General features: G+C 34.4%; 1 protein-coding gene across 5 annotated transcripts in view; it reads right to left on the reverse strand.

Annotated features, from left to right (window-relative positions):
* Nucleotides 1-1,658: 1,658 nt before the first annotated feature.
* The window catches only part of LOC126747326 (uncharacterized), a 46,043-nt gene continuing 27,557 nt past the window's right edge, over nucleotides 1,659-20,144 (reverse strand). For 2 of the 5 annotated variants that reach the window (XM_050455876.1, XM_050455875.1), the window contains exons 2-8: nucleotides 4,287-4,492; nucleotides 4,088-4,232; nucleotides 3,857-4,034; nucleotides 3,639-3,807; nucleotides 3,410-3,585; nucleotides 3,212-3,357; nucleotides 1,659-3,161 (exon numbers count right to left, since the gene is read on the reverse strand). In XM_050455876.1, coding sequence (XP_050311833.1) covers nucleotides 2,346-3,161; nucleotides 3,212-3,357; nucleotides 3,410-3,585; nucleotides 3,639-3,807; nucleotides 3,857-4,034; nucleotides 4,088-4,232; nucleotides 4,287-4,492 — 1,836 coding nt within the window. In that variant the 3' untranslated portion in view covers nucleotides 1,659-2,345. Of the gene's footprint in view, nucleotides 3,162-3,211; nucleotides 3,358-3,409; nucleotides 3,586-3,638; nucleotides 3,808-3,856; nucleotides 4,035-4,087; nucleotides 4,233-4,286; nucleotides 4,493-9,088; nucleotides 9,205-14,025; nucleotides 14,181-20,144 lie in introns of those variants that run through there. The other 3 variants (XM_050455877.1, XM_050455879.1, XM_050455878.1) reach the window with 3 other exon arrangements.

Raw genomic sequence — 20,144 nt, forward strand, 5'->3', positions numbered from 1 at the left:
GTATTTTTATATTTGATTTTGATATGTCATGTAGCATTTTTGCTAAATAAAGATTATTATTATTATTATTATAATTTTCTAAAAAACTAATGAATTTAAAAATTATTTTTCTATTGCGTCTAATGCGCATTGACATTCCAAATAACTTTTGTTTTAACTTTTTTTTCTCCTTCCAATTGTTTTTTAGAAAAAAAATAAAAACCTAAATTTTGAACATTTTCCCATGGGTACCGCTTACGATATTTCATACGATAATAGGAGTTTTTTGTTAAAATTTGAGTGTAACTTTTTTCTGGTACATTTTTCGAAAAAGTTTTATAAGACTTTTCTTAAGCTTTTTTAGTGATTCATTGATTTACCAAAAAAAAATTAAATTAAAAAAAATACAATTTTTCATCTAAAATGTTTCTAATTTTTCAAAAAGCTTACATATCTTTTTTATTCTTTGATTTACGCCTAAGTGTTATCCTTTACAACTTGTTCTAATTTTGAATAGGAATTTAATGCTAAAAAAATTTTTCTATTCTCCCCATAGTTTTCCAGAAAATGAGGAAAAACTGTTTGAGGTTTTTCCCAATTTTCTGAAAAGCTATTAGATTTAAAAATGATTTTTATATTGCATCTAATGTGCATTGACATTCTAAACAACTTTTGTTTTACTATTTTTTTCTCCTTTCAACTGTTTTCTACAAAAAAAATTAAAAACCAAAATTATGAACATTTTCCCATGGGTACCGCTTAAGATATTTCGCAGAAGAATTTTTTAGAAAATACATTTTTCAAAAAGGTTTTAAAATACTTTTTTGAAGCCTTTTGAATGAATTATTAATTTACTAAAAAAATTAATTTTTTCAAAAAAAAATTTCTTCCTAATTTATCCTCCAAAATGTTTCTAATTTTTCAAAAATGTTCCATAACTCTTTTATTTTTTGATTTACAGGTAAATGGTATTCCAAGTGATTTGTTCTTTTTATAATTGGGAATTCAATGGTAAAAGAAAATGTTTCAGATTCCTAATAGTTTTTAAGATAACGAAAGAAAACTATTAAAAGGTTTTTTTTAATTTTCTGAGAAACTAATGAATTTAAAAATTATGTTTCTATTGCATCTAATGCGCATTGATATTCCAAACAACTTTTGTTTAAACTTTTTTTTTCTTCTTTTAATTGTTTTTTGGAAAAAAAATAAAAACTAACATTATGAACATTTTCTCATGGGTACGCTCTACGTTATTTCGCGGAAGATTTTTTTGGGAAAATTGAGTGTTACTTTTTCCTGATATATTTCTCGAAAGTTTTATAAGACTTTCTTGAAGCTTTTTGGGTGACATCCATAAACAAAAAAAAATAATTTTTTCAAATTTTTTTTTTGGTTTTTCACCCAAGAATTTTCAATTTTTCAGAATTTTTTTTATTTTTCAATTTACGGCTAAATATTATTTTTTATGATTTGTTCTATTTTTGATATTCCTTGTTCAAAAATAGAACTAAAACTCAGGCTTCTTATTGAAGCTTAAAATCCGGCCACGTCTCAGTTTGATTTGTACAATTTTTAGTCAAAACTTTGTTAGATTAAAAATATATACAGTATAGTACCACTTTGTACATTTATTGGTTTCTTTATACATTTCAAAAATAAATTATAACAATAAAACACCGTTAAAACAACGTAACAAAATTTATTTGGAAATTGTCTTTGGGTTTCACATGCGTAATAAAATCCATTCATTTACCTAATATCGTTGCATATTGAGAATTTCCACTGAAAATTAAATATACAGCCATTAATGTGCGAAAAAACGTGTTTTTCCCCAATTAAGTGCCCCACATAATTTCGATTAAGTAACACGTATTCACTAATTAATTAAATAATGATTAATAAATGTTACATTATCAGAGCATATTTAAAATATTCTTTGGCATACAGTTACTATAAGGAATAACAAAAGTTCTTATGGTAAAAACCTCTCTCCATCCTTCCACCTCTTCTCTGTGCAAAATCCCCCATCTTTCTCATTTTAATTCATTAATATATATAAACATTTTCGAGTGTCACATTAAAAAAAAATCACAAGGAGAAAGATCTATGTGGTGTTCCCGGTCTTAATTTGAAATTTCCCACTATACTGTGCCGGCAATACTTATGACAGCTGTCACGTGTCACTTTGACCTTCTTCTTCTGATTGTTAAGGTGTATAGAGCTACACTGAGAAGAGCTACAGCTGAACAACCTTTTCGTAGCGCTCCATTACCCCTACGGCCTCCAAACACCCACTTCTTTCACTAAAAACTGCCTTACTGCCCTGCAAACTTAATTTACCAAACACAGCTCCACAAACATCCCCTCTACAGCCTCGTAGCCTCAGAATTACTTGCTGACCCGGCGCTCTTACTACCCTGCTGGCCCTCCTGCCTGGACGTCCTCCTGGCAGCACTGTAATACCCGAAATTAGGATCGGTCGGACTGATCACGCTTGGCCTTGGACTCTGAAAGAATCTGGACTCACTGCCATCGGGCACTGGCGAGCTGACCGCCTCCAAACACTCACAACTGGCACTGGAATCCGTTAGGTTCTCATTCGAGTACTTCGGAATGGAGAGCAGGCTCTCAGTGGACTTGGTGGGCTGGAAATACCTTCTCTGAGTGTGTGGGGTGTACTGGGGGCCATTTTTGTCTTGCACCCTGACGTACTGAGATTTCTGAGAGTTCCTTGGGGTGGTGTTTTGCTTGCACTTGTTCCCCGAGGCGTCGAAGTATCCATATCCGAAACCGTAGCCTCCAAACGCTTTGGTGGTCAAGTTATCCCAGGATTTCGGCTTGTTTTGGTTGTACTGCACGTAAATCGGCTCGTGGGGGTACTGCTGCTGTGAGTACCGCTGCTCCTGTTTGCTTTTTTGGCTCAGTTGTCTCGCATCTGTCGAGCCTTCCCAGTAAAGAGTGTCAGTGCTGAGTGACGTTGTGTAGCTGTTCGCGCTGCTTTCTCCCATGGTGGTGGTGGTGGGAACTACGTTGCTCATTTCGCTGGAGGTGCACGAGTGAAGGCTACACTGACTGACCAATCCAGCGCCCATATGAAAGTACCTTCTGGGTACGGAAATGTACCCTGCCGCAGTCGTTGGAGGTGCCTGGCCTACTTGGGAATGTGGACGAGATCTTGGAACCTAAAAAGCAAATAAAGCATTAAAGGGCAAGGGTTTTTGTGAATTCTCACTTGTTGAGGCTCAGTCTGAGTTTCTTCAGTCTTGGACTCTCTCTTTCTGTTGTCCTTCTGACTCCTGCTCCTCCTTCTGGCAGGTACGCAGTGAGGATCACAGCAAGGACTAGCTAAGTCGTATGCTTCTAAGCTAGTATTGTCACCTGAAAACTCCATAAAATAATAATAAAACTTTTTTGAGAAAAATTTAATTACCATTAGTGGTATTAACGGTGAGGCAAGGGTTGCACAGGTGCCCCCCGTAGCTATGACAAGGCCCATGCCCCTTTTTGCTTTTGTTTTCTGAGTACTGAGATCTCGTGGGTGGCTTCTGAGATTGAGGGGTTTTAATGATGAAACTTTGATCCCTTCTGTCGCTGTATCGTGACTCACTAAAAGCAACTCATGAGAAAAACTGTTAAAGGATAAGTAACCTTTGAGGCACCTCTGTGGGTCAAAAGTGAGTAAGTACTCCCCACTGGAGCTCGTTGAGGGGTGCAGCAAGTATCTGTAAGTGCTGTCCAGATATTGATAAGCAAATATTAGCGGAGCAGGCTGTTTCTTTTGGGCAACATCTTCTGTAGAAACGGTTGGTCTGCAGAATGTGTAGTAACCTTAAAAAGCGCATATCAGCTTAGCTTCTGAAGAGCCATTGCAGCTTACCTTGAGGGGTAGGGGGTCCACTGGTGTTATTCTGACTGGCCTTCTTCCTCGCCGGTAAGCTATGGGTCTTCCACTTGCCTTCCAGCAGCTGTCTCTCTCGGATGCACAGCCTCTCCAGCTCGTCCATCTTGCTCTCAAGCAGGTTCTGCAGCTGGATGTAGCGCATGTGCAGTTCCACCTGAATTTCCGTTACAATCAGTTCGAAGAGACGGGAATTTGAATGCTACTCACCTTCCTCACGCAATCCTCGAACAAAACCACCATGCGCATGCGCGACTCGCAGTTTTTAATGTAGTTCACGAGGGTCTTGTGATCGGCCTTTTCCATGTCGGTCCCGTTGATGGACAGAATGACGTCGCCCTCTCTCATGCCTGCCCTGATGTAACGTGAGTGAGGGAGACGGATGGAGTTTTATGTTTTCGCTGCTTACCTGTATGCCGGGCCGTCATAGTCGACGTAATCCACGTAAGTGATCATCTCTATCTCCTTCTCTTTTTTGTAGTGGATGCCGTAGCTTTGGATGGTGAAGCCGAAGCTGCCATTTTTCTTTTCAACGATGATCGTGCGCCTGCGCCGGTCTTCTTCTGGTTTCGTAACTATCACTTTGTCTGATTGGACCTTTTCTAATATTTGTGCCTGTAAATGGAGGAAATGCTACATTTTTGGGTCACAGTGTAAATATTAATATGCGAATGGTTAATGTATTCTTAGCACGAAACTAGTCGGTTATTCTTTGTAGTGACTCATTAGATTTTAGGTCCGTTTACCTTTTGAGACGTGCATTTATTGATACATTATTAGTCGTTAATTTTAATTAATTAGAGGATTTATTCAAATTTCGATAGAAGTTTTATTTGTTTAGGGTCAAAGTTTGAATATACCAAATTTTCCAGTTTTCTAATGAACTATTTAGGAAAATTAGACTAAAGGTTATTTAGATTTCTTAAAAAGTTTTTTTGGTTTCACGTCATCCGACCTTGAATTAAATTGAATTGTCGAAACAGTGGGCTGCCGAGGCAGTTATGCATATAGGTCTCCTGATGGACCCGTCATGCCCCACCGGGGGTTACCAGAGCCCAACGGCCTTAGAGAAACCGATAAGGCTCTCTGGTCTGAAGGTTTTAAAGTCACTCGGTACACTGAAAGTGTTACCCAAGTATTTTTTCTGATTTTTTCTTCCTCCTCACAGCGCCATCGGCATTCCGGGATGTTCGCAATGCCGATAATATGGAGATGGCTTCTTAAGTGCCAGTGACCGGTTAAAAGAACTGTCAGTAGCCGACGTTCGCGTCTTTTTAGGCGTAGTAGATTTTTGGTGAGACAGGCAGAGGGCCCACTTATGTGCGTTTTGGCCTGTCTCATACCAGGAGACTCAGTCCATCTTCGGTGGGTCCACTTGTCCAGCAGACCCTTCATTTACGTGACCGCAACGCATTTGGCGATACCAACTATGAGTTCCGGCCCCATCGGCACATTCGCGGATCCCAGTCTGGCAAGAGAGTCCGCTTTCTCATTACCTGCATGGCAACCTGCAGCCAACCTGCACCAGTTTTTTCAGGACTATGCACTCTAGCAAAGAAAATAATAGTAAACTATAGAAAATCCATCCCGTGTAAATTTTTTGACCACCTAAAAGGATCCCCGCTTTTCGAGCGAGGATCCATCGGTGAAATTACGCGTTGAAATCTGGCCGATCGCTTGGCTGTGTTGCAAAATTTAATTTGACGGCTGCGACTCGGCTGAGCAACACAATAAGTCCTAGAGTTCTATAAACATACTTAACCTTAACAGTGCCTTAGTAAGTAAGTACAGGGTGTTCAATTTAAGAGGAAAAACGGCATATTATTTGACTTTCCCGGTATATTTTAAAAAAATCGAAAATAACCAATCGACGTATTTTAACTCGGAGAATTTGAAAATCGTAATAAGAAAACAATTCCATTAAAAACAAAAAAGACTGACGACATTGTTTTCTTATTACGATTTTCAGATTCTCCGAGTTAAAATACGTCGATTGGCTATATTCAATTTTGTAAATATACGGAAAAAAGTAAAAAATATGCCGTTTTTCCTCTCAAATGGAACACCTTGTACCTAAAGTTCGTTTCATGGGTCTTTAACTGTGGATCCTAGAAGAGCCAGGTATAAATACGTGTATTTTACGCAAAGTTACAGCTGAATACCTGTGAAATGAACATCACCTACAATCTATATCTATCTCAAGTTTTAATTGGGAACTATTCGGCAATGAAAATTACAGTTAACCAAAAACTATAATTTTCAGACTTTTAGGTAAATGAAAAATGTATAAGGTGGTAAAACTATGAGGTGATGTACAAAGTTAATTTTTGGATACTGAAAATTAAATTTAAAGAATAAAAATATATAATACCGGTTTAAATAGTCAAATTCCAAAACAATAATTACTTTGAGATAAAACCTTAAAAATAGTACCATAACAAATAATAATAGTTATTTATTAGAGTAAAATAGGCGTTTTAAAATTTCTGCCTTCGCTAAAGCTCATGTAGTAAACTTACTTTATCATTTTACTGCCTCATCTGTAAAAGTCAATAAAGTGAACTTCTAATCTTGACCAACTTCTTTTTAAATAGGTATTGTATCTCTTTTTAAATAGGTATTATATGATACCGATTTTGGGGAAGTTTGAGGATGGGATCGTTGATATAAATATTTTTGATAGAATTTCTCTTTTGCGCGCCATCGTTTTTTTGTGCTCATGCACTTTTGTATACTTAGTGTTGCCATTGCTAAGTGGGACACAGGAAATCCCATGTTATTTTTTATAGGGATTGGCTTTCCTCTTTAACTTAGAGAAAAAAGTATTAAAATTTATTAAAGAGTACTAAAATCTACAGCCTATAAAATAGCACAGCAATAAAATAGCACGTCACGCACATACATTTTTTACTTATTTAAATAGCTTAAATCTCTACCACTTGTTACTTTGATAGTCAAAATACCTTTGACATATCTATCAATTCACGCCGATTCTGTGAGCTTTATTAAGCTTTATAGCCAAAAATCTATATAAAAAATTATCTTTTTTTATTGCAATGTATTTACAGGTAACAACCAACATTTTTTTATCTTGACTAGTGGACCGTCAAATAAGTTTGTCATTTTATACATTGGTAGTAAATACAGTAGTCATTTGGCTTTTTACTTTGAGCAGTGCCTGTAAGTACAGCGTGACAAAACTCATCAAGATTTTTGGACAATCTTAGACAATCAAGAAAAAAAATTAAAAAAATGAAAGTTATTTTGTTGGTAGAAGATTTTATTATTCTTTAATTAACTTAAATATTTTTTCTCTCTACAAGAACAGTCAATATTTTCCTAGGTCCCTCTTGGCGATGCAACACCCGAAATAAAAATTAATCATCAAACGGTATTTTTATTATTTACCGATTTCAGGAAGCGCAACGTTACTTGGTATGGATCTGGAAATCCTGAAAAATAAACACTTGTGTGAGAGACATTTTGCGGACAGCGCTTTTCGGACAGAAAAATGGCGTTATTTAAAAATAAATGCAATACCCTACGTATATTTCCCAACAGATAAACATTTAAAAGTACTATCACCAGAAAGGACCTATTCGGGGAAAAAACGGGCTTTACCTACAGACAGTCCGACAACCAACGAAAATGTAACGAAAAAATTACATTTAAACGAAGGCGATCATAATACAAAAAAACTAGAGGAAATAATTAAACTTCCAAATCATACAATGAGGCCAAGAAAATTAATGTTAAAAAACAAATAAAAATTCTCGGAAGTAAATTCAAAAAAAATAAATTCCGTATGCGACTTTTACAGTTAAAACAAAAAAATAATAAGTCTTTAATTTCAAAAGTAATGCCGTTGTTAACATTTCTATCAGTAGTACCAAAAACATTTATTTTGATGCAATTAAATGGACAGTCTAAAAAAAAATGGAACAACAGGGAAAAAGAAGTGTCTGTGTCAATTTTTTATAAATCTCCTGCGGCATATATGTTTTTGAGGCGTAAAGGTTTTATTTTACCCTCCGTTTCAACAATACGAAGATGGATGAGCGAAAATTTATTTAAAACAGATTTTGACAATGGTTTAAAGTATCATCTTAAAAAAAATGTGAGGGTATGACCAAAAATGAAAAAAAAATTGTGTTAGCCTTTGACGAGGTAAGCATTAAAAAAACTAATTAAATACAACAAAAAACTCGATCTCATTGAAGGATTTGAAGATTTAGGTGTCTTAGGGCGTTCCTCAAAAAAAGCAACACATGCTCTCGTATTTTCGATTAAAGGCCTATATAAGAATATGCACCAAAATTCAACCCGGCATTTTGTCCTGTTTAATTAGCTTTAAACCACAACTTTAAGTTTTTTCATAAAAATAATATAGGTACTAGTAATGTTGCTTTGATTTTGTTATTTAAAATATTTGTGAGAATTATTTTCTATTAAAACATATTCCTCCACTTTGTTCCTAATTAACTTCAAATGTCAACTTTAAAGATTAAGGCCTTATCAATAATAATCCTACGATGCGGTATAAAGACAAATCAATGCAAAAAATGCCAAAAATTAAGTCTTTATAAATTTAGAATCGTTTTATTTTTCTAGGCATGTGCATTTTTTTTAAATTTTAGCGTTTGAAATAATAATGGAGAAATTTTAATTTTAATGCGAACAAAACCAAAATGATGATTCAACAATTTTTCGCGATTTTTACAAATTTTTTCAATGCAATAATATGGTTGGTGTAATATTTTATGTAGTTTTACAGAGGCAAATAATGCAGGCGACAAAACCTCACTATATATTAAGGCCCAAGCAATTTTATCTCAGTGTATCTATCTCAGTGTATAAATAAGGCAAAAAACATAGTCACAAGTTTTTAATAATAAGTTAAATCAATATGTTAAGAATAAACTAAAAATTGATTAAAACATCCATTTTCCCAAAACTTAATTTTTGCGAATACCTCGTTCTGCCTTTATACGGCGCGGCGCGGCGCGAGAGAATAATTATTCACTAACAGATAAAATTTAAAATGTTATCAGTAATGGCAACGTCGCTTCGATTCTTACACGGTTAGCGCATAAAATATTCTTATTTAAGGAAGCATTGATGTCTCCTTGTCAGTTCACATCTTGTCATTTACGTGGGTTATCTATTCGTTAGTATAATTATCTTTGACTCTAGTACAAGCTTGGAGATTACCTTTGCGGCCGTGATAGCCTTAATGGCAGCTCTGCTGTCCGAGCATATTGATACGACTGTATTGCGGTGTCCGCAGCTTAGGGTTTTCTGTCCGCATTTTAATACAGCGAATACTTCGGCCTGGAAGACAGTGGCGTGCTCCCCCAGCGATTATGCCTTACTGGTACGTGGGATCCTACCACAAAACCCTGATCCAGCTCTGTTATTCATTCTGGAGCCATCTGTGTAGCAGATGATCCCCCTATTTAGCAATGCAGGTCTGTTGGGATGCTGCCACTTCTCTCTACCTGCTATGTGCGTCACGAATCCCTCGCAGTCCACAGTTACTGGAGCCATGCAGTCACTGCCCATCAGAAGGAGAGGACATTCCTGTATGGCCTGTGACCAAATTTTTGCGTGACCGGTCTCGCTAGCACGTAGTTCGCCGAGGACGTATAGCTTGTACGCAGTCCTCATTGCCTCGAATTGCACAACGAGGTCCAGAGGCGGAAGGCTCAGCAGAGTCTCAAGCGCTCTAGTTGTCGCCGTCCGCATGGAACCCGTTATGCTGAGACATGCAAGACTCTGTCCAGTTGAGCACGAATTTTCGCTTTCTCCGTACATGGCCACTAAACGACAGCCCCGTATGTGAGAAGAGGTCGACGCCGTCACGACAAAAAGGCGTAAGTGTTAACCAGCAAATTTTACAGGAGACCCGAAAAATTAATACTGCTTGTTCTAAATGCTTGGATAAGTTTTATTGTTTACAAACTGATAAAGTGGTGTTTAAAATGAAGAGTTTTATTAAAAAAAATAGTTAGACAGTAGATACGCCCTTGCCCATTTTATTAAGAAAAGTTCTTGGCGCTTAGATAAAAATTAAAAAAAAATAAAAAACAATAATAAATAATCGTTTTTATTAAAAATATTTTAAAAAAATTACAAATAAGTAACATAAACATGTATAAAACAAAAATAAAATCAAATTCTTTCTAAAAGGAAGTAAAATATCTATAATAAATAGAAAGTAGCAAAACATTAAAAAATTTTTATTTTTTTATAAAAAAATATTTTATAAAAAAAAAAACAAAACATTCTTTGGAAACTAAACTTAAAAAAAAGCGAAATAGAAAAAGTATGTAAATCTGAGTAAGCTATTAATCTTTGCTATTATCTTCCAAACCGGTTTCAGGTAGCATATCAGGTACTTTGTTATTACAAGTAAGGGAAAAGTATTCGGAATGATAATGCTTTTTAATAGACAATTTTTTACATAAATTTGTCAGATTTTGATATTTTGATTTATTAATTGGTAATTCATTTGTATACGCGCGGCAAGGTAATTTTCGACAACTCCATTCAACTTTATAAAATTGTGATTCTAAATCATAACTTGTGGAAATCTCAATGCAAGTTAAATCTAATTTGGAAAGCTTTGCTTTTTTTATATCTGTTATTTTAATTTCGGTACCAACTGTTGCCTTAATCTTTTTTAAAGAAGTTACTGCTTTCCAATCCAAAAAGTCAGAAAAATTTATTTGAACTACCTCATATGGCTTAGGCCGCTTTCTAGCATAAATTAGCCTAATGACAGTAGGCCATTCTGAGGGTGCTTGAATGTTCATGGATGCAGTATATTTTTCAATAACGGCGTGAACACTATCTATACTGGCATATAGGTACGCCCCGCTACTAAATAAGTTATTGAAATATCGGTTACATGCAGTGAATTTTGTAAAAAGTATGACAACATATTTAGCATGAATTTGTTTTTGTTTTGCCCTGGGCAATTATCGCAAAATAAGGACACTGATTGAAACTTACCACGTCGATCAACTTGAAGTAAGTAGGTGTATAAATTAGTGCAAATCTCATTAACACCGCGCTTTACGTCCTTTTCGCCCCATAGGTAACATATTCCGTCTTTTGATTTACTTTCATAAACTGTAAAATTGTAAACGGCATACTTCGTTGAAAAACCGAAAATCATACTTGGGCCATGTGGTGTAGAAAGAACTTTTTGTAGGTCAAACGACACGACAAGAAACCCGTCCTTCGAAGATTTTTCTTGCTCTGCAAGAAAAATCCGTTTTGCTTCATCTTTTTCTTTGGTGTGTTTTAAGTGGTCATCTTTTACGGAATCAGTTTTTTCAACATCTGGAATATTTTTGTATTTTTCACATTTCAGACACTTATCTTTTTTAGGTCTGTGTAATCCAATATTATATTTATCTTTAAAAATTTTTCTAAACGCTGAGAGTTTAATCGGTTTATTTCCATGACTCTTTACTACCGATTCGTACATTCTAAACAGATTTTGTACATTTCTAATTTCGCTTGAAAGATACAACCTATTACTTGAGGCACGGCAATAACACAGCATAAAGAAACCAGCAGTCGCACTCCGCTCGAAAATGTAAGCGAACTAATAGCATCCTTAGCCATACCGCAGCCATATTCTCCGGATGCCGAGCTCACTGTTTATCGAACTGTGTTCATAGGTGTATCGCCTAGTTCAGCGCCGTACTTAGTGACTATTTTGATAGCGTTTTTACAAAGCGTAGCGTTTTTTATAAAAACTTTTCTGATTTTAATTAAAATTACTCAAAGAATGGTCTCTTAAATTTATGGTACATACCTAATTAACTTCCTGCACGTATTCTTCTATATCGTCGTTGTTAGATGTAGAAATGCTATGTTTATTTTTGTTTAAATATTTTGTTAATGTATGAACTTTAATAATATTAAAAAATAAATATTTGTACTATGTAGGTATTTTTATTTTACAAGATAATAATATCTAAAAAAATGTTTAAGTCCGGCTCTAGCCAAGGCAAAAGCCGCGTGGACTGTAGCGAGTGTCAGCGGCATCCCTACTCTAAGCAAATATGCCGCGCCTGCATTAGTACACATGCACCGAACTCGCTTATTCAAGCCAATGTATTTTTATTGAAGTGCGACTGCTGGTTTCTTTATGCTGTGGCAATAATGTGAGGGTACTCTCGGCAGACTTTTTATAAAATTGTCGAACTCATTTATTTGATCTTCATTCATTTTGTGCTTGGGCGTATGTTTTCCTCTATGGTCCCTATTTTGTTTTAGTTTTCCTTGAATGGAGTTTCTAATTATTTTTTGTGTAATGTTTAAAGTGTTAATTACAAACTGTTGACAAACTCGAACTTGCATCCCTTCCTTCATGAAATAATATTGGTATGTAAGGCCCCTCCTTGACGATTCCTTTTTAGTCCTCTTGCGTTTTATTGGTACTACATTAACACAATCATCCATTCAAAAAACTTTTTTTTTCAACGGAACTCTTCATACTCCAATAAAGCGAGAAAAGTTCTAATCTCTCCTCCTCCGTAAAAGCATTGCAGTTGTTTACACATTTTTTATTCAAACAGGGATTTGGTAAAATAGACTTGGCCTTTACTGTTTCATTTTTATAATTTAAATGAGATAAACCTGAATTTCGCAGTCTTTTGTTTCTAAGGCACTTACTTTCTGCCTTTTTTTCTTCCTTCCTATTAAATAATTGCTGCTAGAGGTAGATTCGGCACTAGATTGGTTACTGTCATCAGAAAAAGACATGCTAGTAGAAGATAATACGTCAGAGTCACAAGGACTGTTGTTTTCGGTTGATGGTCCTGCTGCATCCTTTTTTTTTCTTGATTATTTTCATCTTCCGGTATTTTGTCACTAACTTGCTCTGGATACAACGCATCTTCATCGTTTGAGTCCGAATAGTCTACTAAACGTGATCTTACACTACTACAAGTTTTAGTCACAGTTTCGTCAGTTTCAAGTAAAACATCAGTCTCACATTTTTCAGTCTTATCGGAAATACATTGTAACGAAGTAAAAGAAATATCTTGGTCACCTAAGATATAGTTAACAACATTTACAGGACCTTCTCCTTGTTCCCCAAAGAGAATGTCATGTTGCAAAGCTTCATTAAATATGATAATATTGGTTCTTGTATCATCTAAAGCCTTATTTGGTGATTCTGGTGCAATTACTACTTGTTCTTGCGCCATTTTAACCATTTTTCGACTTTGAGACATCTGAAAAAAAACTTCTTATTATAACATAGGAGGGTTATTATTATTATTATTTTTTTTTTGTTAAATAACACAAAAAACTATACTGTATAAAACTCTTTTAAAAAATCTTTTATGACACAAGTGTAACTAAATAAAAATTATTTATTTTTTATAGCTACTTTGTTTTTAAAACAATCATAACAGTTTATTATTTAAATTAAGTATATTTTTTTAATACTTTTAATTATAACTAATAATAATTATTATACATAATAGTACTATTATTAATTTTGTATTACTAAATTTAATGATTTTACATTTTGGTTTCTTAAGGCGTAAGCGACACATCTTCACTTAATTTTAAAGTTAAATTATGTACCTATTTTTTGCACAACATTAGCGTGCATTATGTAATTATTAAAATTAATATTGCATTAATTAAAATAAGCAATAATTTACAACGGAAGTTTAACTTTTGTAGTAGATAGACTAATCTAAACTTTGTGTTACTTGCTTATGGGAGAATGGCGGTTAAGCCTTTTAAAAATTGTTGTTTCAAAAGGCGTAACCGCCAAAAACACAATTAAGGGCTTTTTTACCTATACTAAAAACAAATGTTCATTTCAATATGACAATTCACCTTATAAAGTTAAATCCAGTCAAAATAACCCATAAATACTAATTATTTATACTTACCATGGTATAAAATTTGCACCGGGCGTAAGAGCACCTTTCACCGTGGGAGTTAAACGATCACTAATGGAAAATCGGCATAAAGTGGCGCTTACAAATCTTTAGGGTCAAATTAGAGCGAATATAATTTTTTATCGCTTGCGTTCAATACACCAAAAGCTGAGTCGTTTAAAGAGGAATTCGTTTCAATTAAAATCTCAATTTTGATTTTTTGGCACTTACGCCTTTTTGTCGTGACGGCGTCGAGGTCTTACAATGCGCGAGTAGTTCCACTGGAAGATCTTAGGAGACAGACCCCAGGTATTGCCGAAAGCTCGCCTGCAGGCCCATAGCGCGCAGGTAGCCTGTCAGCCGACCTTTTAACTCCTTCTAATGGCCTGAATAATAATATTTATTGCACATCAGCTTTTTCAAGTTTTCTTATAATTTTTATCACAACGTATGGTGCTTTCTTCACATCAGCCATCACTTGATTTCTGTTGTCTTGTAACGTACTCTACGTTAACTAACGGATTTTTTTATATAATAATATACAATACATTTTGTTTAGACTATAATTTATTTAGTCGCCGCGCCAGCCACATGATATAAATTTAATATTTTATTACAGGCGGCATATTAAGTTTTATAAACAGTCTTAGCTTTATAAACAGAGTTATTAGATTTTAATTTCTTAAAAGCGCTTATTCAATTTCCTTACTAAAGCCGACAAATAGTACAAAGATCCTCCTATAATCAAAAATGCAACGTTTCATTATGTAAGCATTTTATACATTCACACTTTTAACTTCAGGCCAACAGGTCATTAAACAGTTCATAACACAAGATTCGGTTAGAATCAGAATTTTACTTTGTAAAATTTTTTTTGTGTATTTTATACAACAATTAACAGAATTGTACGGTTAGTGCAGTGCTTTATTTAATTCTTCTAATTACACTTATTTACCGAAAAATTGGTGTTATATTGAAGAAAAAAAAATCACAACCCAGAATACCGTGTGTGGAAAAGCCCATACACAAAACATGGTCCTTCGAGCCGGATTGGCAGATTGGTGGATAGACAGATTGGTGGACAGCAGATAGGTATACATACCTATATTAGGCAGAAGTCACAGGTACATCATACGAAGCAGTCGACAAGGTAAATTTTTTATATATCGCAACACACATCGCCAAGTTTCATGCAAAATTGTGAACGCAAGGAAACAAGCAGCATCCGAATCCAGAAAATTCGTCCTTTTTCCCAAGCGAAAGAAGGTGATTTTTTGATTTTGGTTTCAAGCATTTCGATCTTCTCTGGGGTACCAATTGGCAGGCATTGAGACACGCTTTCGACGACGCAGTGAATCTCCGGGTTTTTAGCCGCTCCAGAGGCAGACTAATTTAACAACATTAGGTACTTCACTTCGCTACAGGACTACTTGACGATTCTTCGGCCCAGTTTCCGAGTTTAAGTCGTTAATCATTTTTATTTTTTATTTACATTATCTTATTTAACTTTAGGATATATAGGTCAAGAGCGGGAAAAGGTTCATCGACGTCATATATCATAAAAGTTCGAGTAGCACATTATTTTGAGTAGTACTTGTTGTTGGATAGTGTTACAATCTTTAGTTTATTTACACTAATTATTTTTTTTCACACAGAAGCATAATTAATTGGTTTTTATTTTCGCATTTAAACAATTTTATTAATTTTTTTTTTCTTTTAATTAACGTTGAATTAATTTATTTTCAACAAAATGCCTGAAACACAATCATCCTCATCAGAGGTCTTAAACGTTAAAATTAGAGTTCTCTCTTTAGCACGAAATAGAATTTTTGTTGCTCTTTCAAGATTTACAAATTTTGTAAATACATTTTCTAATCCAAATCAAATTGGCCAATTACAGGTCAGGTTAGAACGGCTACAATCATTATGGCCTGAATTTGTATCAGTTCAGGGTGATCTGGAATTATTTGATTCTAAGGATCACTCACAATTTAGGATTGACTTTGAGGATGAATTTTTTGAATCTTCAGGTTTGGCTAAAACTATCATTGATAAACACCTCAGAGATATTCATCAAACATATCAGGAATCCCAGATCGCAGAGTCGATTCCGCAAAATTTCCAAAACGCATCATTGCAATGCCATTCAAACCTACCCAAAATTAAACTACCAGAATTTTATGGCTCCTATGAGCTTTGGCTACAATTTTCAGATACTTATAAATCTTTGATACACAATAGTGCATCACTAAGCAATATTGAATAATTCTGGTATCTTAAATCATGTTTGAAAGGCGATGCTGCCAAACTTCTTCTCTCATTGGAGGTTATTGAGTCTAATTATTATGTTGCTTGGGATATTTTATGCAAGAGGTATGAAAACAAACGGGTCATAATTCAAGCCCATATGAAATCACTTTTTGAAATTCAGCCAATTAATAAAGAATCTCATATTTTACTCAGAGGTCTTCTTGATAATGCAAATCAACATCTTAGAGCTCTTAAGTCATTAGGCTTACCTGTTGATAAATGGGACTGGTTTATCATATTTCATATAAAATCTAAATTAGACTTTTCTACTAGACGTGAGTGGGAAGATATTTCTTTAAAAATTAATACAGACACGCCTACTATGGATGATTTATTTCAACTCAAAACCGCAGTTCAAATCATTCAATAGCTTCCTCAATTTGTTTAAACTGTAAAAAAGATCACTTTATTTTTTCATGTGGTGACTTTTTAAAACTCAGCATCCAAGATAGGTTAGGCAGGATTCGTGCACTTAAAGCTTGCACAAATTGTCTGAAACCAGGTCACTCTGGTAAGGAGTGCCGCAGTACTGCAACATGTAAAAAATGTTCTTTGAAACATAATACTTTGTTGCATTTTCCAAAACCATTTATAGGACATAAACAAAATCCTAATAATATTCAAGTCGTTTCAGAGTCCAATATGCCTCGAGAGTCCGCTATTGAATCACAAAACCATGATTCCCAAGTTTTATCTGTCATTAATAGATCTTTATCATCCAAAACTCAATCTTAATGCATCTTACTTCCTACAGCTTGTATTTTAATTCAAGATAAACACGGTAATGATCACTTTTGTCGAGCTTTGCTTGACAGTGGCTCTCAATTAAATTTTATTACAAGGAGCTTATTTCATAAACTTAAGCTACCAAGCTCAAATATAAGTCATTCAGTGGAAGGCTTTGGCAATAATGTGACAAATATACATAAAAGTGTGAAAATAAATTTCAAATCATCAATCAATTCATTTTCATTAGAAAATGTTGAATGTCTAGTCACAGACAAAATCACAAAGAATTTACCCGATGTGTCATTTAGTATGTCAAACATTCAAATTCCTAAAAACATTGTTCTTGCCGATGAAAATTTTAATCAAAATGGACCTATTGACTTATTGATAGGTGCTTCAATTTTTTGGAATTTATTGAGTGTTGGGCAAATCAAATTACAAAATTCCAGCGCTATTGTGCAAAAAACAAAATTAGGGAGGATTGTTTCAGGGCCCATATTACTTAATTTTCTGGAAAATTTTTCCTCCGTGTGCAATTTATTTACATCTAACACATCTGATTTGCAAAATCAATTAGAAGCTTTTTGGAAAATTGAAGAGTGTCAGCCAAGACATTTTTTATCTAAGGAAGAGCAAGAATGTGAAACCTATTTTGTTGAAACTACCTATAGAAATAATTTGGGAAAATTTGTCGTTAGTTTACCTTTTAAAAAAATCTCGCAAATTTGGGGGATTCATATGACATTGCCCTAAAAAGATTTTATAACATTGAGAAAAAACTTAGTAATAATCCTGATCTCAAATTACAATATCATGCATTCATGAAGGAATATCTTGAACTTAATCACATGACCAAGGTTTCTCATCAATCAACTCATATAAACACAGGATTTTATCTTCCACACCATGCTGTTCTCAAGGAATCGAGCACTACTACTAAGCTTCGAGTGGTATTTGATGGATCAGCGAAATCAACTAGTGGTTTAGCTCTTAACGACACCTTGAAAATGGGTGCAAGATTCAGGATGATTTAATTGATATTATAATTCGTTTTCGAACCTACAGGTATGGGTTCACAGCGGACATAGAAAAAATGTACCGATCAATTTTAGTTCAGGAAAATCATCGATGCTTTCAAAAAATAATTTGGCGTTTTGATCCTTCTCATGAGTTGGCTGAGTATCAGCTAAATACAGTTACTTATGGCACAGCTAATGCAGCTCATTTAGCTATTCGTTGTCTAAGACAGCTAGCTATCGAGAATCAAGCTCAATTTCCCGTAGCATCTGACAAAATTTTAAAATCATTTTACGTCGATGATTGGCTCTGTGGTTCGAACACAATTCAAGAAGGAAAAGTTCTCATTAAGGAAGTTGACGAAATTTTAAAATCTGCAGGTTTCAATCTTAGAAAATGGTTTGCCTGTGATAATACCCTTCTTAATAACTTTTCAAATTCCCCATTAGAAGCAAAGATTCTTACAGAAAATGACACAACAAAAACTTTAGGAATTACGTGGAATGCCAAAGATGATGTTTTTCAGTATACGATCTGTCTTCCTAATATTAATCCAGTAACTAAAAGATCCATTTTGGCAAGTACCTCACAAATTTTCGATCCTATGGGTCTTGTTGGTCCTTGCATTGTAAGGGCTAAAATTATTATTCAGTCTTTATGGCAATTAGGCCTTAATTGGGATGAAAGTGTTCCAATGGATCTACATCAAACCTGGATCAGCTTTTGTGAGCAAATTTGTTTAATAAATCAGATTAAAATTCCTAGGCAAATCTTTTGTCTAAATTATAATTCAGTGGAATTTCACGGTTTTAGTGATGCTTCGCAAAAGGCTTACGGAGCTTGTTGCTACCTTAAATCATGCAATAATTCTGGGGATGTAGTAGTGCGACTTATTTGTGCTAAATCTAGAATTGCGCCATTAAAAACTTTGTCCTTACCACGCTTAGAATTATGTGGTGCTTTGCTACTCATAAGGCTATCTTCAAAGGTATTAAATGCTATTCAACATGTCAAAATAAATCATTCTTATTTTTGGACTGATTCTAGTATAGTTTTATCATGGTTAGCTTTAGAACCCAGTCAATTAAATACTTTTGTCGCTAACAGAATATCAGAAATACAACAGTCCAGTACTCTTTCCCAATGGCGTCATGTATCAACCCAACAAAGTCCTGCTGATATGATATCCAGAGGATTAGACCCAGATACATTAAAAAATTGCAAACTTTGGTGGTTTGGTCCTGAATTCTTACAACATGAAGAACAAACATGGCCCTATTTACATTCTAATATTTCATCGAATGTTCCAGAGGTGAAACAAAATACTCAAACCGTCTTAACCACATTTGAAAGTAACATCACTTTTATTAATAATTTTTCATCTTATACAAGGCTTCAAAGGGTCATTTCTTTTGTTTAAGATTTATTTATAATTCAAAAACCAAATCAAAGGGTTTACGTTACTATAGTCTTCTATCTAAGCAAGAACTAATAAATGCTACTATTACCTTATGTAAATTAATTCAAAATCATTATTTTGCTTATGAACTCAAATGTCTTAAAGCATCTTTACCTTTAAAAGGGAAAAGTAAAATTTTGCGCTTAAATCCTTTTATCGATTCTAATGGCTTGTTGAGAGTTGGAGGTCGATTGAAGTTTTCAAATTTAGATTTTAATGGTAAACATCCTATCTTAATTCCTAGTGACTGTCATTTCACAACTTTAATTATACGATATGAACATCTGAGGCATTTACATGCTGGTGCTCAAACAACTTTGTCAGCTATAAAATCAACGACGTCGTCATGACGTCGTCATGACGTTCAAAAAATTCTCCGTCAATGCATTATTTGCTTTCGTGCAAATCCAATACCTGCATGCAATCAAATGGGCGAATTACCTAAGGATCGGGTTATCCCTCAAAGACCTTTTTTTTCTACTGGCATTGATTTTGCTGGTCCTTTCCTTGTAAAAGATGGTAAAACCAAAAACAGAATTACGGTCAAATGTTACCTTTGTATTTTTGTATGTTTTGCAACAAAGGCCACACACTTCGAACTGTCAGCTGATTTATCATCAGAGTCATTCCTCAATTGCTTAAAAAGATTTATTTCTCGAAGAGGCATTTGTTATAATATTTATACAGACAATGGTACTAACTTTGTTGGTGCTGAGCGTGAATTAAAAGACACTATTAAAAATTAATACAAGGATCAAATTTTAAAGAATTTCTAGAAATCAATCAAATAACTTGGCATTTTTCACCACTATATGGTCCTAATTTTGGAGGGCTA

This window comes from Anthonomus grandis, chromosome 19, assembly GCF_022605725.1.
Source record: "Anthonomus grandis grandis chromosome 19, icAntGran1.3, whole genome shotgun sequence".
Classification (NCBI taxonomy): domain Eukaryota; kingdom Metazoa; phylum Arthropoda; class Insecta; order Coleoptera; family Curculionidae; genus Anthonomus; species Anthonomus grandis.